This window comes from Orycteropus afer, unplaced genomic scaffold, assembly GCF_000298275.1.
Source record: "Orycteropus afer afer isolate SDZICR_OR568_19922 unplaced genomic scaffold, OryAfe1.0 scaffold00011, whole genome shotgun sequence".
NCBI classification, from domain to species: Eukaryota; Metazoa; Chordata; class Mammalia; order Tubulidentata; family Orycteropodidae; genus Orycteropus; species Orycteropus afer.
In genome coordinates, this window is record NW_006921598.1 from 11,227,993 (window position 1) to 11,251,668 (window position 23,676).

The 23,676-nt window shown below is 36.2% G+C and overlaps 1 protein-coding gene across 1 annotated transcript in view; it reads right to left on the minus strand.

Annotated features, from left to right (window-relative positions):
* The window catches only part of ORC3 (origin recognition complex subunit 3), an 80,489-nt gene that overhangs the window by 51,030 nt on the left and 5,783 nt on the right, over positions 1–23,676 (minus strand). Inside the window, exons 2-8 of the mRNA XM_007950980.2 lie at positions 20,484–20,581; positions 18,415–18,559; positions 14,496–14,600; positions 13,058–13,206; positions 11,291–11,424; positions 8,978–9,137; positions 6,782–6,895 (exon numbers count right to left, since the gene is read on the minus strand). Coding sequence (XP_007949171.2) covers positions 6,782–6,895; positions 8,978–9,137; positions 11,291–11,424; positions 13,058–13,206; positions 14,496–14,600; positions 18,415–18,559; positions 20,484–20,501 — 825 coding nt within the window. The 5' untranslated portion in view covers positions 20,502–20,581. The remainder of the gene's footprint in view (positions 1–6,781; positions 6,896–8,977; positions 9,138–11,290; positions 11,425–13,057; positions 13,207–14,495; positions 14,601–18,414; positions 18,560–20,483; positions 20,582–23,676) is intronic.

Here is a 23,676-nt window from a genome sequence, read left to right on the forward strand (position 1 = left end):
ATTAGTATTTGTCCCTTTGTAATTGACTAACTTCACTCAGCATTATGTCCTCTAAGTTCATCCACGTTATGAGATGTTTCACAGATTCATTATTGAGGAAGATGGGACAATAGTGATACCACGTCAGAAACCCAAGGAGGGGTGGCTATGAGTTGGGTCCGACTCAAAGGCATATAACAACAACAACAACATGGTATGTATATACCACAGTTTGTTGATCCACTCGTCCACTGATCAGCATGTAGGTTTTTTCAATCTTTTTGCTATTGGCACTAATATATTTAGTATCACAGTAACACTGCAAACACTACATAAATGGCTACATATCTTTGAAGATTTCAATTTGTGGACAAAGTCAGAAAATGACAATTTCTGAAATATAAACTAAGGAAACTTATGTAAACAGATAGTTATCTGCAAAAGCAATTCACTTAAGACAACTGTGAATATGGTGGGGATATGTGTGGGGTGTCACCTAAAGGTTCACCAGATGTCCAAATACTCATAAGAAAATATAAATCTAAGAGCAGTGTAAAAAAACCAATCTTTTGCATAAGCTAAAATGTTATAATGGTAGAATTTTTGTCTATTAATAAAAAGGAATAATGAAAAATGAACAACAAATCAAATTTAACTTGTTTAATTAAAAACATGGTAGCATATATGGTAGATATAAATATTCTAGTAACTAGAATGCTATAGTCTCTACAGTGGAAGGGGGGATGATTTTCCAGATTCTACCATAACTTAAAAGATACTGTGTAAGACTATCCAAATGTTAAATACTTCGATCCTAAGCAACCTTCTCATGACCAATTTGGTTTTCTAACTACCTTGTTTTTTAAAAGATGGTTCCCCAGATAGTGGACATATATATTCTGGTCACAGGAAAACCTTCTCATCACAAATTAATAAATTAACACACTACGTTATATATCAGCCTTAAGGTTTTTGACTGGCAAGAATCAGCAGTCTTGAGCTTGATCCTTCCTAGGTGAACTTATAATGAATTTCTGAGCCTATGTAGCTGAAGACCAGATATCCAACATGGGAGGAAACCCCTCCAAAACAGCCTGTTTCTCAAGGCTGAAAGGTAAAGGGCCTGCCTAACTTAGCAAGAAGTACAAAATAGAAAGCTACTGTTTATGCCAGTACTAAACTGCATACTCTTACTTCTTACTTATGTCTTCTGATTACATTGTTGTTATTAGGTGTTGTCGAGTCAGTTCTGACTCACAGCAACCCCATGTACAACAGAACAAAACACTGCCTGGTCCTGCATCATCCTTGTTAAGTTTGAGTCCACTGTTGCAGCTACTATGCCACTCCATCTTGTTGAAGGAAAAAAACAAAACAAAACAAACTCACTGCCGTCAATTCAGATCCGACCCCTCCTTGGGTTTCCAAGGCGTTATCACTATGGAGTAGATGACTGCTCAATCTTCCTTCTGAAGAGTGGCTGGTGGGTTTGAACCACCAGCCTTCTTGTTAGCTGTCAAATGCCTTAGGAAAGTCTTCCTATTTCACTGGCCCTCTCAACTTTACCAAGCATGATGTTCTTCTCTAGTGATTGGTCCCTCTTGATAACATGTCCAAAGTCCGTGAGATGAAGACAATATTCTGGCTGTACTTCCCCCAAGACAGATTTATTTATTCCTCTGGCAGTTCATGGTATATTTAATATTCTTTACTAACACCATAATTCAAAAGAATTCTTCTTCAATCTTCCTTATTCATTGTACAGCTTTCACATGCACATGAGGCAACTGAAAATACTATGGCTTGGGTCATATACACCTCAGTCTTCAAAGTGGTATCTTTGATTTTTAATATTTTAAAGAGGTCTTTTGTAGCAGATTTGCCCAATGCAGTATGTCATTTCATTCGCTGACTGCTGCTTGCATGGATGTTGATTGTGAATCCCCCAAAAAATGAAATCCTTGACAACTTCATTCTTCTCTTCATTTATCGTGATGCTGCTTATTGGTCCAACTGTGAGGATTTTAGTTTTCTTTATGTAGAGGTATAATCCACACTGAAGGCTTTGATCTTCAGTAAGTATTTCAAGTCTTCCTCACTTTCAGTAAGCAAGATTGTGTCAACTGCATATCACATAGGTGGTAAATGAGGCTTCTTCCAGTCCTGATGCCGCTTTCCTCTTCACCTAGTCCAGCCTCTCAGATTATGCCTAAGGCACTTGACTGCTAACCAGAAAGCTGGAGGTTCAAACCCACCAGCCACTCCTCGGAAGGAAGGTTGGCCAATCCTACTTCTGTAGTGTTACTGCCTTGAAAACCCAAGGAGGGGTCGCTATGAGTCGGGGCCGACTTGACGGCACATACCAACAACAACAACAGATAGAGTAAGTATGGTGAAAGGATACAACCCTGACATATTCCCTTCCTGATTTTAAACTATGTACTATATCTAGGTGTTCTGTTTGAATGAAGGCCTCTTGGTCTATGTACACGTTCTACACGAGCACAATTAAATGTTCTAGAATTACCATTTTTCACAATGCTATCCATAATCTGTTATGATCCTGAAGTGTAGTGAATTACTTAATATGCTTCTTCTAGCCATGGTCTTTGTGATTCCTACCAGATGACTGGGTAGAACTATGCAAATGTGGTGCCTGTGGTCTGTCAAGGGGACTGGATAGCTTTATAGTAATGTAAATAAGGTACACAGTACCCTTGTATGAGTGGGACTACGCAAATAAGGGGTATGGAACCCTAACATAGAGATATGTCAGTTTTGCCATCCTGCTAGGCTTAATAAGTGAGCCATCTCAGAGGCAGAAAGGGGGAATCTCATTTCCATCAAAAGAGAAAATCCAGGAGCGGAGTGCATACTTGGAGCTGAAATTCTTGTGCTGAGACAGCAGGGGAATGGTGGCAGAGTCAGCAGAACCAAGAGAGTGGCATGAAACAGAGTGGCAGGCTTCCCAGCCCACAGAGCAAGAAAGTTGGGTGCCTTCAGGCACCTGAGCAGAACTAAAAGAACTTTGTAATACTTGTCTGAGCAGAGCAGAGAATGAGGTCAGAGAAGTGTACCTGCAGCACAGATGAGAAGAAACTGTCCTAATTGAAGAACTATATCCTGAATCATTTCTGATCCTGAATTGTAACCTATTATTTCCCTAATAAACCCCATTAATTATGAGTATTTTATGTAAGTTCTGTGTGGCCATTGCAATGAATTATCGAACCCAGCAGAGAAGTAAAGGGTGCCACGGGAGGGACAACTGGTGTGTCAGAATTGGTAGAAACACTGGAGGGTGGTGGCATGTCTAACCTCTACCTCATAGGAATTAGCCTTGGGCTGTTGATGTTGTTCTGGATTCTCCTTCCCCCTTGTGAAGTTAGAGAAGGTCAAATGCTGCCACCCTCATGCCATTTTTGGAGATCCACACAGTTGAATTCCTTTGCATAGTCAATAATACACAGGTAAATAAACATCTTTCTTGTATTCTCTACTTTCAGCCAAGATCCATCTGACATCAGTAATGATAATCCTTTTTTCACATCCTCTTCTGAATCCAGCTTGAGTTTCTGGAAGCTTCCTGTCTGTACACTGTTACAACCACTTCTGAATTACCATCAGACAAATTTTACTTGCATGTGATTATTACTGACACTGTCTGATAATCTCCACATTCCAGATGGTTGGCTTACTGAAAGTGAGGAAGACTTGAAATACTTACCGAAGATCAAAGCCTTCAGTGTGGATTATACCTCTACATAAAGAAAACTAAAATCCTCACAGTTGGACCAATAAGCAGCATCATGATAAATGAAGAGAAGAATGAAGTTGTCCAAATTTCTTGGAATAGATGACTGAGTGCTTCCAGTATTTCATCCATTTGTTTAACATCTCAATTGGTATGCTGTCAATTCCTGGAGCCTTGTTTTTCACAGTGCCTTCAGTGCAGGGTGGAGTCTTCCTTCAATATCATTGGCTCTTGATCATATATGTTACCTCTTGAAATGGCTGAACATCAACCAATTCTTTTTGGCACAGTCACTCTGCATATTCCTTCCATCTTCTTTTGATGTGTCTTGTATTGTTCAATATTTTGCCCATAGAATCCTTCAACATTGCAACTCAAGGCTTGAATTTTTTTCTTTAGTTCCTTTACCTTGAGAAATGCTGACTAATGTGATAATATTTACCCCAAGATTAATGCTATTTTTTAAAAAATGAGAAAAGAACAGGACAGTCACAAGTGTTATAGTAGACTGTAAATAGGATAAGAATACAGTATTACTTAACTATTTTATCCAAGTGTGTTTTCAATATTTAGATCAATTAACTAGTTAAAATATCCTGTAATGAGGGAATGGCTTAAAACACAGACAGAACAAGCATATGACCTGTTGTACCTCCTGCAGAAATGACACTTACAAATATATATATATTTTTAAACTGTGATTTGGGTGAATGTTCACAGAGTAAATTTATTTACTTATACGTATTTTCTAATAACCACTGGGGAAACTAGAAGCACGTGGTCTAAAGGCTCTGGCACGTAACAGTTATGACCTTTGCCAAATTTCTTAACCTAGGTCTCAGTTTCTTCATGTATAAAACTAAGGATAATAAAACACATAACTGAAATAATGTAAATACTTATAAAGTGCCTAGCACAGAAGAGGCACTAAGTAAATTATCAGGAATTTTTAAAATCATCTAATCTGATCTCCTTATTTCACCAACGAGAAAACTGGGATGCAGATAAAGTAACTTGGTTTATGTCCTTTTCTTTATGCACTTTCTCAAGGTGTTTTAGAGTATATGTTATACTTCTTGACACTTTTTCCTCTTGACCTCAGTGATACGCCACTTTCTACTGGTCATATTGTTTTTAATCTCCTTTTCTATTGCTCATTCTTGTATATCAGCATACCTTAGGGTTCAACCTTTCTCACTCCCTCTGAGTGATGTCTCATCCTTAGCACATTCCTTCAAGCACCACTTTTTAATAATATATCCTAAATATTTTCAGTCCAAATTTTGCCTGAGGTCCAAATCTTTTATAGCCAACATACTACTAAATTAATCACATACAAAAGAATTATCCTGTTCTTACAACAAACTAGAAGCTCTACTCTTTGTACTAATATGCATGCTTAATAAATGGTATCAACCTCCAAACCATCTACTAAGCGAGAACCTGTATGTTATTGCTGCTCTTCTTCATCTAATTAGTCACCAAAAAACAAAACAAAACAAAAATTAGTCACCAGTTCTGTCAATTCTTTCCCATTCTCAAACTTATTTCCCCCTCTCTAGTCCCACTATCATCATATTAGTTTAGATCTTTGTCACCTCTTGTTAAGTTTACTGCAACAGCCTTTAACAGATCTTCCTACCTCTACTCTTTCCTTTGCCTGGAACTCTTCCTTTTTTCCTTTGCCCTGGTTAACCCTAATTCAAACATCCCTCTTCCTATGGAACCCCTAAGCATGTATTTTTTTGTTAACACTGACTACTCATTGACTAATGTGGATTTATTCATTTGCCTCCTTCACTAGACAATAAACACTCCAAAGGCAGAGATTTTTTTCCCTCTATTTTTAGGACCTAAACAATGCCTGGTTCACAGTTGCCCTGATACATATAAATGAACAAATAAATGAATGAAGTAAAGTGAATGAAAAGTTGTTTAGGAAGTTATTATATCTCAATATAATTATTATTATTATAATGTTATATATTTGAGTTACATATTTATTTAACATGATTAAATATATATATATATATATATATATATAATTGTTATATAATTTTGGATATATAACTGAGTTGTTATACCTCAATTTAATTTCACACATTGCTAATATTCTTGCTTTAAAATATTCTTTTTAAAGTGTCAAAGCTGAAACGAACATATACACATTAGTCATAAGAAATCACTACAGTGTTTTATGCAGAGAAAGAGCACATAAGAAACAAATTATAATTCGCAAGGCACTACACAAACATGTAGTGAGTTATTATCACAGTGCATTTAATATAATATGTAGGCTTTAATGACTTGACAACTGGCATGTGTTCACATGATTACCCTTTGCTAGATAATTTAAGTAGCTGCCAAGAGAAAGAAATAATATTAACTTCTAAACAACTAGAGAATGGGGCCTTCCTTTTTTAGATTAGAGCAGATGTTCTGAAGCTAAGTTCATGAATTGGCATTCGGCAATTCACAAAGCCCAGGTGAATACGCATTCCAAGTATATAAGAATAAATATAAATATACATACGCTTATGTGCAGGGATTAGCCAACTACGGTGCACAGCCTGTTTTTGCATAGCGACAAGCTAAGAATGATTTTTACATCTTTACAGGGTTATATAAAAAGAAAGAAAATTATGTAACAGAGAATATATGCAACCTACAAAGCCAAAAATATTTAACGTATTTATTCCTTTACAGAAAAAGTTTACTTACCTTTAATATACAGCATATCCTAGGCAGAAAGTCCATAAGCTTTCACCAAATTCTCAAAAAAGGTCCCTTTCACCCTATCCTCAAAATGGTTAAGAATCACTGGAATGGACTGAATTCTTTTTCCCACTATTGATATCTCAACTAACATGTTCTTTATATTTTGCTGTAAGGCAACCAAAAAATGATAAAACCAAGAATAACAGAACTTGAATTTATTTATTCTAGATACTATAAAAGGGTTTAACTATCAAACTAGTCAGTCTGATATAAACATGCAAATTATTTAGAATCAGCATATGAATTTTCAAACTCATTAGTGTGTCTTACCTGAAGTCCTTTTATAAAGTTCTGAATTGAGAAATCGTGATATAAAAAGATGTTGGTTAGAACCTGTAATACTTTCTCACTTAGTTTAAAGGGAAACTTGGTTGTAAGAAGCAGCTGAAAGATATAAAAAGGAGAGGGGGACAGAAACACACTCTTCATTCCTTATAAACATTAAGTATAAATAATTAGGGAAAGGTGATACAGGAACTGTAAAAGCTGCAACAGTCACTGGTGCGTGTGTGTATGCTTTTAGGTAAAATCCAAAATAAAAACTCACTGCTGTCGATTAGATTCCAACTCATAGTGACCCCTCCTTGGGTTTCCGAGGCAGCATCTCTACAGAAGGAGACTGCCCAGTATTCCTTCCAAGGTAAAATAGCAACCAATTTTTAAAGTAACTTATACAACATGAACAGCAACCCAAAGGAAGCTATTCATAATACATCTTCAGAACCAAAGATAGCAATTATCTTCTATCTAATTCCTAATTTAAAAAAATTACTGTTTATTAACTATATAATTATTTTTCTCCCACAAGAAGCCACTAAAGAAGCTGCAGCCTTTGCCAATTCTTTTTACTAGATAAGATTTCTTTTTCATCACTAAAGATAGAAATTAATGAAGAGTAACACATTATGCATCTTTGAATGAGATATACGACAAAATGACAGATGTCTAATTTGCATCATTCAACTAATTCTCAATGGCTTATAGTGAAGATTTTACATCTCAAAATGAAAAGTCACATGAGGCTGTTTCTTTCAGAATAAACAGAAGCACAGACATAGAAGGCCAACTAAATTTGGCCACAACAAAGCAGCTGAAAATATTATAGATGGAAAAATGTTTTCCAAAGTGCCAGGAAATCAGATGGATACAACCCTTATGGAGGGGAGAAAAAAATGTAGAAGTGGTTAGTAAATAAATGGTAGGTTGTCATTAGTTTACCTCATGCAGCTGAAGCTAGCAACAATTTGTGGAAGGTAAGTACTAAAAACAAGTATTTCTACTTGAATAGACATAATAATTAGCTGAAGTCTGGGAAATTTTTATTATTTATTTGTTCCCAAGAGCAGCGTGACATTAAACTAGGAAAAAACTCCAAACTCACTGCCACTGAGTCGATTCTGACTCAGAGTGACCCCCACTGGGTTTCTGAGGTGGTCAGTCTTTATGGAAGGAGATTGATTGCTCCATTTTCCTTCTGTGGAGCAGCTGGTGGGTTTGAACTGCCAGCCTTCTGGCAGTAGTCAAATGCCTTAGGCACTGTGCCACCAGAGCTCCCTAAAGCAGGAAAGAGTACACCAAAAACTTCAAATCATTTTATGTAAAACGTAAGACAAAACACTTAATATTACTAGAAATTCTATAAATTCTGTCAATATATAAAGGCCTACATTTTTTTAACTTTTTATTGTGATTTGGGTGCAATTTTACAAAGCAGATTCATTTTATACTCAGTATTTCACTCACATTTTGTTTTGTGAAACTGATTACAATCCCCACAATGTAACAGCTCTCTTCTCACTTCTTCCCTGTGGTTACCCCCTTCTTCCCTGTGTCCTTCTTGCCTATGCATTCCTGCCTCCCTACTTCTCTCCCTGTGCAAATGCTGCCCTTCTGATCTACCACGGTTGATTGTTCTAAAGTGTGCACATTCCTGCTATAGCTGTTCAGGCTTGTTTATTGTTTGACTGAGAGTTATGCCATGGGAATGAGTCCAATTCCAGCCCGAAGGATGACTAGCGACCACAGTCTCAGGGGTTTACTTACACCAGTCTGTATTCAACCTAGTCTTTTTCATGTTTTTAAATTTTGTTCCACCTTTTTTCTCCAATTTTGATCCCTTTCCAAGTGGTTGGCACTGGTAGCCAGGCACCATGTAGTTCTGGTCTCAGGCTGAGGTTTTCATGGTCCATTAGTCTAAAGTCCTATATTTTTCCACTGAATGATATAAATATATACACAAACATATATATATGATCATTTCTTTCACGGAGCATATATTTTATCTGAAGTGGCAATACTACATCAGTATAAAAATCATTTAATAAAAATCAAAATTTGTTAAGAAATATGTTCAATATAGCACTACTCTTAGAGATATACAGATTTATCATTAACATCTATATTTACAATCTATTCTTGAAAGTTTTCTTTTAATCTTATATCACTGGTAAAAATTTTTCCTTTTACCTTGTCAAGTACTGTAGTCAGGTGTTCCTTGCAAGACAAAGACTGGAATAGTTCTATACACAGTAGTGACGATACTGCATGAGGAAGCAACCGGTGGATGATAATAGGAGACGTGGCAATTCCAAAAATGAGTATTAGTGGAAATTCATGTAGATGTTGACTATTTTTCAAAGGAATACACAAAAGTAGAATTTCTTTAGTAAATATATTCCAATACATATTTTAAACTAAGATAAACTTTAATAACTATTTTATAAGCCACTGCTAAAGAGTATCATTCCAAATACTAAAATTTTCTAGGTCATTCATTTTCCTTGGCTAAAGTAACACAGAAATAGATATTCCCGATACTCCACCTCTGAAATCAACTTACTAATGGATTTCTTAATTTTATAAATAAAACAGAGTTCCAGAGAGATCAAGTGCCTTCCTAAGGCTATACAACTTCAAATGCTAGACAAGGTATTAGATACCACTCATTTTAAACTATCACTCAAACCTCAGTTTTCAGCCTATGCTTTGAATTTCGTGACATGACACTAATTAATTTCCAAGGTAATTTTTTCTATTTATAGAGATTTCTAGTGGACACTATGTCACATCACCCAGGTCTAATAGCTAAAAGTTAGAAAATTTTTCTTACACATACGTAAGACATCTTTTTAATGGACAACATTCAAAACTGTTATATCCCCTCCCTATATCAAACTCATGAAATATGGCATATCTGTTATCATTATCAGTAAGAACACAAACGACTTCCAGAATCATTTAGTCAAAGAGTACCATTGCTGGGAATTACACGATATAATTCGCAACTTTTGTGGTGAAGCTTTCAATATCCTTCAAGATATGCACAACAGGAGGAAGACTGCCAGGAGCTTCTAAAGGTCATAGTCTTCTGTATAACAGCTGATAATTTTGCTTGTTCCTCTTTGTTAGCTATTATTTTTCAGTATTCTAGCTGTATGCAGTTCTATTTTCATAGGAATAAAGTTCCTAGACTCTCCTACTGTTGTTAAGATTTTCTTCCTTACTTTAGTCACAGGTCTAAGCTCCAAAAAACTGAAGCATTAGTGTGTGACCATTCTATATCGTGCATGATACTGGCACATTAAACAGTTCAGCGTCAGCATTAAGAAAAGTCTTAGGATCTACAAGTCTTAGAGCAATGGAAAAAAAGAGGCACTCTCAAAATAGAAATTATATTAATAAATTATAACTTGATTTAGCTTTAGGCAAATGTAGCCTCAACTATTAAAGAAAGTTAACATATAAAAGAAGCCAAAATAAATTATATCCTAAAAATGGGAAATGTATGTCATGGTATTTTAAATAGGATCGAACCAAAAACCAAATTCACTGCCATCGAATTGCATCCAATTCATAAGGACCTCTCCTTGGATTTCCAAGGTGGTATTACTTTGGAAGTAGATTGCCCAACCTTCCTTCCAAGGAGTGGCTGGTGGGTTTGAACTGCCAGCCTTCTGGTTAGCAGTCAAATACTTTAGGCACTATACCACCAGAGCTACTTAAATAGGGTCAGTTACTCTAATTCTGAATCTCACAGGACTTCCTTGAAGATCTCAAGAGATCATGAAAGTAGTTTCTCACTATAAATATTACATAGTGGCTAAGACACTTGCCTGCTAACCAGATGGCTGGCGGTTCAAACCCACCAGCCACTCCTCGGAAGGAAGGTTGGGCAATCCTACTTCCGTAGTGATACTGCCTCGGAAACCCAAGGAGGGGTCGTTATGAGTCGGGTTTGACTTGACGGCACATAACAACAACAAAATGTAAGATAATGTTAAATAGCAAATGTTCTTGCTCAGTAGAGCCACAGGTAACTCAGAGTCTCTAAGAGTCGACACCTATCAAAAAGTTACCCCTGACAAAAAATATCTCAATCTCGGGCAGTTTATCCATTCAACAGACAAGTAAAAGACTGGACAACCTTAGTGAAATAAACTACTGGACCAGGGAGTGTTTCGTCTGCTGTACACAGGGTCACTCTGAGTCAAAACCAACTTGACGGCATCTAACAACAACAAGCCCACCTTGCTCATTAGAAACTGGCTACCGTTTGTCCTTTGCTTTTAGTTTTTGAGTAAAAAGCAAATAAAATATTTGACAGGAGGTCTCTAAAACATTAAGAGCTTGAAATTACTTCAATTTCTATTCAATTGGTATTAAAATGAAGATTAAATGGCCACTTATTTTCTCTGAAAACAGTTGCTTATAAAGTGAAGAGAAATGCTTTCTTAATAAAAAGAAAATTTTAGCACAAAAGTCAGGTAACACATCATCTACCTGCTAATAATTATGAAATCTTGAAGCACTTTCGTGGTGAAGCTTTCCATATCCTTCAAGATAAGCACAACAGGAGGAGACTGCCATTGGCTAGATGAAGTCCTTTTATTGCTTGGCAATTTTGAGTTTGTCTTCTTATAAGGCATTGTGGAAAGAAGAAGTTAAAAATAAGCTTTATTACCCAAACAATGCTATCATACCACATATTCATCTATCTCCCTTTATAGTTCACAGTAACAGTTTCTTTTAATTCTGCCACATAATAAATAGACTCATTCTAACAGTTACTAGCAAAAGTTTTCTGTTTCTGACATGGAAGTAATAACCAAGAAAAAAAAGGTTCAATAAAATCCATAACTCATATGAAATATTTATACTTTCTGCTATCTAAGAAAATGACAGGAAAAAACATGGGAGAAGAGAAAATTTTCTACAAAACTGATTTTTCTCTTGACAGACTACTATAGTTTGCTTTGCTATAAAGTGAGAACTAGTTATTTTTAGTAATAATTTTTTTTAAAAAAAAAAGCATAATGAATAACACTAGTTGCCATTCTGTTACTCTGAAATTTCAAGTTTGGAATGAAATTTAAGTATCATCTGGTTTAATCACAATCTATTAAAGATAAAAACTCACTGTCATAGAGTTGGTCCCGACCCACAGTGACACCTCCTTGGGTTTCCAAGGCGGTATCACCATGGAAGTAGATTGCCCAATCTTCCTTCCAAGGAGTGGCTGGTGGGTTTGAACCACCATCCTTCTGGTTAGCAGTCAAAATGCCTTAGGCACAACGCCACCAGAGCAGATATAAATTACAAATAGCATTTGATTTAATGAAAATCTAAAATTGAGGATCAAATTAAGACATTATGGTAAGCACTGGACCTAGTTTAGTTCTACATAAAACAAAATGGGCATTTTCATGAAACCTCACTTATGATGACAAAAATGTTGATTAGAAAATATCACTACAATATTTTCTCCCATACTATCTGGCTACAGGGAGCTCTGGTAGCATAGTGCCTAACCAAAGGGCTGGCGGTTCAAACCCACCAGCCACTCCTCGGAAGGAAGGTTGGACAATCTACTTCCGTAGTGACACTGCCTCAGAAACCCAAGGAGGGATCGCTATGAGTCAGGTCTGACTCCACGACACATAACAACAACAACAATCTGGCTACACAGCATCATAAACTAAGACTGTGGTTTAATAGTACAGAAAGTCATTAACTTTCACCAGATACTATCATGGTAGCACAAAACTTCTGCTTGTTATATATACTTTACTTCCTGTGCGTTTATTCCCAAAGAACTCTAAGCAGAGAATATGTTACATTTAAAAACAAAACATGATTATTCCTCATAGGACTAAGTTGACAGTAGACACTGGTAGCATGATTCTATTGCACAAAAGGAAATAAAGAGATAAAAAGGAAATAAGTGTTAAAGTTACAGGCCTTGTCATAGAGATATAATTTACAACAGAACAGATTCCTGATGCTATTTTTGTCACTAAATCACATTTTATCACACATAACATGTCCTTGTAAAAGTCTAAGCACTTTTAGGAATTAGACTGCATACTAATAAAAGAACATGTCTAAATTCTAGTAGCCTTAGGAAAAAATGTAGCTACTATTAAATTAACAGTTAGTGCTGCATAAGCATATTTTTCTTAGGATGAAACAGTACTATGTCTACTATAATTCCCAGTTTCTTCAATTAGATGCCAATTTCCTAGGAAAAAACTGTCAGTTTACATTTACCTGTGTGACATTCATATACCAACTGGAAAGGAAATCCATTGAATAAGTCTTTTTCTGGGTGATCGGAACACTCTCCTCCTCTTTGTATTCTACATCTACACAACAGTCCATTAACTGTGAGACCAGCTTTTGCAAAAAATGCTTCATATCTGCAGAATATAAAAAAAAAGCTTACCACCTCTAAAAACATATTTGAAGCCCCTGAAACTTCATGATTCTCTATTATTTGAGTAGAATGTGCTTTTCTACTCTTCATCAATACAACTGACATAATAGTTAGCATATAATTAATGCTCTCCTTAACAAGTAAAACTTGATTATTTCATACTAAAACTAGGCTAAAGCTTATATGCTTGTCTATAATAAAAGTGTTATCTATGTAAGTGTATAAACATGAAAACTATAAATTATCTTAGGAGTAATATATATTTAAGTTACATTAGACAATAAAAGGTTTTCAAAGTCCCTACAGAACCTCAAAAGTATTATATAAATTATTTTACTAATTACAAATTTTCCTTATAGTTATTTTAAAGATGTCCTAAGGGCTTTCACTTAATTCTAATCAGTTTTTAAATATAAAAGTAATATAAGCACAAAAAACTCTTCTATCAGTTCAAATCCAAGCACATTTTACTGTATAGGCAGTTTTCAACTCACAGTGTATTCCAGTTACCATGAACTACACTTACAACCCTCTGCTTTTTTTTGTACATCTGTTATTACTGATAAGTACTACACACAATGTTGCAATTCTCAGATGTGCACTTGCAGATGCTGAAAGATCAGATTTATACAGACACTGATAATAAGAGCCTAAAAAAGGCAGTAATAAAAACTTAAAAAAAAAAAAAAAAAAAAGGTATTCAACTTACATCAGAACTGACTTCTGATGGTGTTTGCCAGTACAGAGCCCTGTTGGAAATCAGGGACTACGTCCACTAGTGTCCATATCCTATGTGATTTGATGGCTTCAGATATTCAAGTTTAGCAGTTGCCAAGAACATTTTTACCATAATAACTTTTCAAATTGGGACAATAAGATGATGGGGGAATGCAAATATGAGCCCATGTAGTTTACTATCTGTTGGGCTAAAGAAAAGCTCCCCATTTCATAATTCTCAACTCCCTATCCCAAACCTTTCTAATTATTAAAAGTTCCATTAGGTTAAGGAATACATCTTTAAAATCCCTAGACTACTACGAGCAGGGAAACTGGTATGGCAGGGGTAGGGCCAGAATAAAGGAAGTAAAAGGAGGCAAAGAGCCCTACAATAGTCAGGATCACTCTGAGAGGCACTAAACTTCATTCTGTCAAAAATGTAGCACTATGCTCTTCTCACAAACCAAAAGGGATGGAGAAAGCTAGAAAGAGTAAAAGAGAGAAGGAAGAGATTTATAACACTTCTCCAAGGCTACTATAGCATTTCTTCTTTACCTGGACAATCTTTAGCTTGCAACGAAACTACATATGGTGTGACGTTATTCTGAAGGGCCTCTGTTAGACTTCTAAATGTTAAATCATGATCTGTTACATTCACACCTATGAGGTAATACATCAATAAAGAATTATCATTTTTATTAATAATAATTTAACCACAAAAGACATTTAACATGGCAAGTACATTACCAAGGAAAGACATTTTAAAAACATGAATAACAGAAACCAAGAAAATGTACCACATAGATATCTAATAATGATAAATATCTAAATGCACAAACTGTACTTATTTGTTAGCAAAGATGTTTAGCACAATTTCTCTTTAAAAAAAATGGATGTATATCTGACCCTTGAAAATGTCTTAAGGGTAATTTCATTATTTTAGTAATAAATCAAGAGCTTTTTAAAATAATGATTTGAAAATAAAGAACCATGAATCTCAGCCTTACTGTGACGCTGACTAAGCCTGCTTAACAACTGAGGGGAATCCAACCATTAACCATCACAATAGGTAAAGAGTACACTGAGCTGATTTCTGAGTGAAGAGCCTAAAAATACATTAAAACTATGGATCCTTTTGGTGTTAACCAAACCCATATCCACAACTCAGAGTTACAGTGCTCTGTATACAGTTAGAGTGGAGTGGACATTTTTCCCACTACTTTGGAGAAGATTCTGTTAACCAATGCTTTCTCTGAAGTTACAATCTGTGGTTTCTAGACTGTCCTTTAATGCTTAGGCAGGTGCCAAGCAGCAGGTGCCACCTTGAAACTGCTTGCAACTTGCTACTGTAAAATGCCTATTGTTTGAAACAAAGACAACAGGCTCTGAATCATCTGCACAAGCTATAAGCAATTTTATTTTTTTAGCAGAGTCAACAAATAAAAATGTTGGCACGTGGATTTTTTTAAAATAAACGTGCATTTTTTAGAAATCAGATAATGTGTTCAAGCATTCTTTCAGTATAGACTTTTTTTCTTAGTAGTATCAAAATTATATTCCTAACATGCAGTATGGTCTGATTGTAATGTTGCACCTCTGAACAAATTTGTCCGTTCAGTAGAACACTAATTTATTTTGTCTATCATTACTAACTTTATATGCTATTTAATACTCACCAAAACCAAATTCACTGCCACTGAGTTGATTCTGACTTATAGCGACCCCTATTGGGCTTTGGAGGCTGTAAATCTTGAAGTAGGTTGCCCCATCTTCCTTCTGTAGAGCAGCTGGTAGGTTTGAATCACTGACCTTCTGGTTAGCAGCCAAGTGCCTTACCCACTTCACCAGCAGAGCTGCTTTATTTAACACTATGCTCCTTAAAACAACGGGCTTGTGTATTATAAACAAACTAATAAATGTCTTCAACTTGAAAGATGTTCTCCTTAGGTCTCTTTTCTATTTTTAGCAGTGGGCAGGACAGGAATTTAAATGTTCTTTAGAAAATACTACTTGCCATTCTCTCTCTTTTTTTTTCTTTTTCATAGTTTTTACTGTGATTTGGGTGGAAGTTTACAAAGCAAATTCATTTCCCATATAGCAGTTCATACACATTTTGTTTCGTGACATTGACTGCAATTCCCCACAATGCAACAACTCTCCTTCCACTTCCTCCTTGTAGTTAACCTTTTCCCTGTATCCTTTTTCCTAGCATTCCTGCCCCCTGAACTATCTCCCTGTGCAAATACTGTCCTTCTATTCTCCCATGATTGTTCTAAGGAGTGTATCTACCTGATATAAATATTCACCCTATATACCTGTCTACTATTTGGCTGGAAGCCACAGGAGTGACTTCAGTGCTAGGCCTGAAGGGTAACTAAGGGCCACAGTCTCAGGGGTCTTGCCAGACTCTATCAGACCAGTAAGCCTGGTCATTTTTATGATCTTTGAGTTTTGTTCCACATCGTTCTCCCTCTCTATCCAGGCTCTCCTACAAAGATCCCCCTCCAAGTGGTTGACAGTGGTAGCTGGACTACTTGCCTATCTTGTACCAACAGTGCTCTTATAACCACTTATCAGGCCACCCCTCTCGATTACATTCCCTCCATTTGTTGTAACCTGGTGGCAGAGAAACAAAGCACCCAACAGTACAAGTGAACCATCATGGAGTCTTTCTCATTCATATACAAGTTTCCAAATATTAGATGGCAGGCAGCACTGTAAATCAGGACTACAGAATAAAAAAAAAAAAACTAGACTTCAATATGTGGTCCCGGGCTATGAGACCAGAAGAACTAGATGGTGCCCGATTACCAACGTCAACCACTCGGAGGAGATCCTGGATAGAGAAGGAAAACAATGTGGAAAAAAACTCAAAATCATTTGGGAAAAAAAAGGGGGGGGGGGCCCAGGTTTGCTGGTCTGATAGAGCCTGGTAGAACCACTGAGACTATGGCCCCTAGCTGCCCTTCAGGTCTGGAACTGAACCCACACCTGTGGCTTACAAACAAAAGACAGGCATATGAGTTAAACATTTACCTGAGGTAGACACATTCCTTGGAGGGAACAATCATGGGAGAAAGAAGGGCTGTTTATACACAGGGAGACAGCTCAGGTGGCAGGAGTGCATGGAAAGATGGATACAGGGAAGAGGTACCTATCAGGAGGAAGTGTGGGAGGGGAGCTGTTGCATTGGGATAAATTGTAGTCAATGTCATGAGACAAAGTGTATGTGAACTGCTGAATGGAATGTGAATCTGCTCTGTAAACTTGCACCCAAATCACAATTAAAAAAAAAAAATGTGGTCCTGGGACTTGGAACCTGCCAAATGGGCATCAACTTGAAGCTTGTTAGAAAAACAAAACTTCAGGCCTCACCCCAGACCTATTAATGAAAATCTGAATTTTAACAAGATTCTCAGGTTATCTGGAGGTACATTAAAGTTTGATAAATATTACCCTGAGTGTCAGGAATAAGATTTAGGTATGAACAGTATTAGTTACAATATTAAAATAGAATTAGTTTCTTATCTCAGATGCCACCTATTTATTAAGTATAATAAACCCTGACTGAACAAGTATGTAACAAACTGGAAGTGGAGAGTATGGTTGGAATCCATATAAATTTAACAGTCTTTTTAAAAAGAATTAATCTGCAAATATTTTTTTAAAAAAACTTTTCCATTATCTTGCAATACAAATGTGTGATAAAGATGCAGTATTATTGATAATTATTTAAGAACCTACGATATTTATAGGAGCTCTGGTAGTGTAGTGCCTAAGGCATCTAACTGCTAACCAGAAGGCTGGTGGTTCAAACCCACCAGCCACTCCTCAGAAGGAAGACTGGGCAATCTACTTCCATAGTTATACTGCCTCGGAAAACCAAGGAGGGGATGCTATGATTTGGAGCCGACTCGATGACAGTGAGATTTTTTTAAGGTATTTATAAGCTGTACTCGCAAAACAAATTATATATAAATTATCCAAATCAATTTCTGAGCAATTAATCTTAATATAATAAAGAGATCCAGAGATTAAAAAATAAGTACAGGAAATTAAAATTAAGGTCACAGAGTACAGAAATTCCCCTGAAGATATGAACACAAAAGTATAAATATCTTTTCTACTAATACACTGGTGGTTTCTTTATTACCAAATCCAAATATCATATGTCCTCTTGCTGTATCTAAGAAATTAAAGAGAAAAATGAAGAAATATATTTCCTCATAATTTTTCTGAAAATTAACAGAAAACTGAGGAAAGCATTAGCTAACCCTGGATCAGTTTCTTTTAATTTACACATAGTGTGAAGAGTATAAAAACTTTTTATTGGTTTTGAGGGCATGGAGACAAATGATGATTGGTTTAATTCTATAAATCAAAACAGGTTATTCCTCACTATTCTCAACAACAAAACAACCAATAATATCAAAAAACAAAACATGTACATGCATGAATACACTCATACACATACCTAGAACAAGAGCAGCAGTTGGAATTTCTCTGAGTTTTATCTGACATCTCCAGTCTCTTGAGTTTTTCTGGAATCCAGAATGAGACTTTTGTAGAAATTCAGTTAGACTGTCAAATAGGTTTTTATTTAATTTCTCCTGTAATTGCTGCAAAGAAGACATGAACTTCTATGAATTATTATCTGTAGTTATCTGTTGTATCTTTTCTGTTTTTGGAAAGAAAACTACCAAAGATTCAATTCCAAGGATTGCATGTAAAATGATTATTAGACAAATGAAATAAAAAATGTTTTTACCTGAGATCTCCAGTGATTAGTCCTTTCAATACTCCTATTAAGAAACCCCTCTCATTTATTCATTTATTTATTCAACAAACATTTACTAACTATTTTAGAAATGAAAGATACTTTCCACCCTAAAATAGTGGGGAAATTGGGCAAGAATACTTCCAATTAAAATAATAGTGTATAGATTGTGATGATAATATAGGAGCAAAGAGGATCATCTTACTTAAGTTGAGGTGATATATTTGAACCAAGTCTTAAAGGTATAATAAATATTAGCAGGGTATGGAGGAGATAAAGGGAGTTGAGGAAAGTTAGAAGGAATGAAGAGTGGGAAAGGCAAGGAAAGGAGAAATCACTAAACATCTAGAGAACCACAGGTATGGTTAAGCATAAAGAGCTTAAAAAGTGGTAGGAAATAAGACTGGGCAGATAAGCAAGGGGCTAGGAGTCCCTGGGTAATGCAAATGATTAAGGCACTCAGCTGCTAACTGAAAGGTTAGAAGTTCAAACCAGAAGAAAGGTCTGGTGATCTACTCTTGAAAAATCAGCCACTGAAAACCATACGGATAGGAGGGAGGGGAAAAGGGGAAGCTTTTGTTTATGGAGCATTGAGTTTAAAAAAAAAAATATGGAGCACAGTTCTACTCTAACACACAGAGGATCACCAAAGATCAAAGAGGACTTAACAGTAAGTGACTGAGATGAAGAAAAAACATGTAAGATTTTAAAGGATTATTCTGGCAGCACTGTAAAAGTCTGATTGGAGAGGATCAGAGAAACTACACCAAGGAAAGGCTGAAAAATTCCTGTAGCCTGGCATAGGGCTACATCTACCTGAAAGGGGCACTTTCTCTTTTGGCCAATGGTGCCACAGGGGCTAGTGGAAGATATGGAGGCTTTGATATCAGAGACAGGGATGCCAGTTAGGAAGGTATTATGACAATCCAGATCAAGAAGCGAAGAGGGCTAAAACTGGAACCCATAAACTCAAATAACCATCAAGGATTATAGTGAATACATGAATACGGAATCAAGAGTTAAAAAATTTTCCTTATCATTTTCCTGGAAATTAACCACTAAGTTAAAGCAAAAAAGAGTAGTAGGAGGTAGTAGTAAACGAGAAAGTACACACCCCTCCCAAAGGCATTAAAAAACAAAACAAAATACAACACTGTATTGGCCAAACAATATAAGTCTGCTCCAGATACTGGCCCTGGGCTATCAATTAGCTGGAGTGCAGAAACTGAGTTGGAATAAAGAACACTGTAACTGGATATGAGGATGAGGGTATAAAGGAGTTTAGAAATGGCTTGATTTCTTTCTTGTTTAACTGAATGGATGATTAAAGTGTGCCACCATTTAAAAGCTGGAAGAATATGTAAAAGTCTCCACGCCTCAGTAGTTATTATAAATGTGTATTCTAGTACCTGACACTATGTTTAATATTTGGAACACGAGGTTTTCTTTTTGGGATTAACAAACCATGCTTGACTAGTATTTCCTGTATTTCACCAATATCTTCGTAAATTAGTGGAAAGGAAGAAGGGAAGCACCAAATATGAGATTTATGCTATTAGATCCACCCAATGCCACTGAGTCAACTCCGACTCATAGTGACCCCACTGGTTTTCTAAGGCTGTAAATCTTCACAGAAGCAGACTGTCCCATTTTTCTTTTGTGGAGCAGCTGGTGGGTTCAAACCATTGACTATTTGGTTAGCAGATAAGTGCCTTAACCACTATACCAGAGTAATGTTAGGTAATTAAAAAAAAAAAAGTAGTCACCTCAGTTTCAGATTTCATCTGTTGCCATATCAACTGGTAAGTTTCAAATCGGAGCTTACCGTCTTCAGACACATTTTTCTCTTTATTAAAATAGTCCACTACAAAGAAAGAAAGAAACAAATGAGTATGAGTTTTTAAATTTATCTTTATAATGTAAAAATCTCTCTGCAAAGTAAGTGATGGAGTTGGTTGTTTACTTATATGAATGGGAAAATACATATATGTAGAGAGGTAACATCAATATCTTGATTGTAACTAATTTAATTTATACTTACATATATTATACTATATTAATTGTATCTTTAAGATTAAAAATTGTTTTACTTTTTAAATTGTATTTGTCATTTACTTCTTGAATTTCTAGCAGTTTTTCTTTAATGCTTTTGGTTTTAAGGCACACACATTTAATAACATGTTTTCATTTTTGATCTTATTCTATGACCTAGTATACTTTACTTCATATTATTTGGTTTGAGCTCTCTTTGTCTATTTTATTTAGTCTGTATTTTTTTAGTTTTTTCAAACAAGTTAAGCATTCATCCAAATACTACTTATTACAGTGGTTATTAAAGTTTTCAAATCATAACCTACATTAAGGAATACATCATAATACCAACACACATACACGTAATAGAAATAAAACCAAAACAATACTCACCCTAATCATATCACAGTAAATGTTTTCTTCATTATTTTACTCTCTCTATATATATTTTTACATGCCACCATGATCTACTAAATTGATTTCATGACTCATACATGGGCTATGGACCTTCAGTTTGAAGAACAGTGACATATTGAATAATCTATGCATTCTCCCACTGATTTCAGATACCCTTAAATACTCATATATACTTGGAAATATTTCTGAACCTTTTCTTTTGTTCTACTGAATCCAACTCTACTCCTCTATCAGTCCTTGTTGTGGTAGCGGTTAGATGCCAGGAGTTGATTCTAACTCATAGAAACACTATATACAGCAGAACAAAACACTGCCCTGTCCTGTACCATCCTCACAATAGTGGCCATGCTTGAGCCCAATGTCGCAGTCACTGTGTCAATCCATCTCCGAGGGTCTTACCCTGTTTGCTGACTTTCTATTTTACCAAGCATATCTTTTTCCAGGGATTGGTCCCTTCTGACAACATGACCTAAGTACGAGAGACAAAGTCTGGCCATTCTCACTTCTAAGGAGCATTCCAGCCATACTTCCTCCAAGACAGATTTGTTTCTTCTTCTGGAAGTCCATAGTACCTTAAATATTCTTTACAAACCAATTCAAATGCATACATTCTTCTTTGCTCTTCCTTATTGATTGTCCGGCTTTCACATGGCTACTGAAAATACTATGGACTGGGTCAGGTGCACCTTAGTCTTCAGAGTTACATCTTTGCTCTTTAATACTGTAAGGAAGTCCTTTGTAGATCTGCCCAATACAATATGTCAAGTGATTTCTTGACTGCTGCTTCCATGGCACTGACTGTGGAGCCAAAGAAAATGAAATCCTTGACAATTTCAATCTTTTCTCCATTTTTCACGCTGTTGCTTACTGGTCTACTTCTGAAGATTTTTGTTTTCTTTATGTTGAGGTGAAATCCATACTGAAGGCTATAATCTCAAATCTTCAACAGTTAAGTGCTTCAAGTCGTCCTTGCATTCAACAAGCAAGATTGTGTCTCCTGCAGAGCAAATAGTGAGTTTGAAACACTGGCCTTAGGTTTAGCAGCTGAGCATTTAACCACTATGTTATCAGTGCTCTTTGTTTATATATCAAAAACAAAAAAGGAGCTCTGGCGGCACAGTACCTAAGTAAGGCATCTGACTGCTAACCAGAAGGCTGGCGGTTCAAATCCACCAGCCTCTCCTTGAAAGGAAGACTGGGCAATCTACTTCTGTAGAGATACCACCTCGGAAACCCGAGGAGGGGTCACCGCTATGAGTCAGAACTGCACCAGGTAGGTAAAAAACAGTATTGAGAGGAGCTGAAGAACGTGAGCTCTCGCTGTTGTCAGGTGGCATCTTGCCTTGGCTCCTACTCAAAAGCGCTTTACTTCACATGTGAACACTTCCTAGAGTACCAGCACTGCTACCTGCCCTCCTCTCTCGCCCTAGTACCTGTGCAATTGTTTCCAAGATGTGCAGTCACCATCATCGTTTATCTGTCACTTTGTCCTACTGGGGTGGCTTGCTTGTTGCTGTGATACTGGAAATGATGCCGATATTTCAAGTAGAAGTAGGTGAACATGTTTCAGTGAAGCTTCTAGACAATCAGACTAAGAAACAGGACCTGGCAATTTAATCTAAAAAAAAACTGGCCAGTGAAAATCTTATGAACAGCACTGGAACATTGTCTGATATAGTGTCAAAAGACTAGCCCCTCGGCTAGAAGGCACTCAAAATACAACTGGGGAAGAGCTATCTTCTCAAAGTAGAATCAACCTTAATGAAGTAGATGGAGTAAAACTTTAGGGACTTTCACTTGCTGATGGGGCTTGACTCAAAATGAGAAGAAACAGCTGCAAATATCCATTAACAATGGGAATGTGGAATATACAAAGTATAAATTGAGAAAAACTGATAGTTAAAAATTAAATGGAATGCTTAAATATCAATATCCTAGGCACTCGTGAGCTGAAATTAACTGTTATTGGCCATTTTGAATCAATCATATGGTCCACTATGCTGGGAATGACAAACTGAAGAGGAATGGAGTCATACTCATCATCAAAAAGAGCATTTCAAGAAGTACAATGCTGTCAGTGATAGGATAATATCCATAAACCTACAAGGAAAGTCAGTTAATACAACTATTATTCAAATGTACACACCAGTCACTAAGGGCAAAGTTGAAGAAACTGAAAATTTTTACCACTTCTACAGTTTGAAATGGAACAAACATGCAATCAGGATGCACTGATAATTACTGGTGATTAGAATGCAATCACCAGTTTTCTCAAACTGAAAGAACCGAAGAAAAAATTTAAGCCTCGAGTTGCAATAGTGAGAGATTCTCTGGGCAAAATATTGAATGATGCAGGAAACATCAAGAAGATGGCAGGAATACACAGTCACTGTACCAAAAAGAACTGATTGATCTTCATCCATTTCAGGAAGTGGCATATGATCTAGAACCAATGGTAATGAAGGAAGAAGTCAAAGCTGCAATGAAAGAACTGGCGAAGAACAAGGCTCC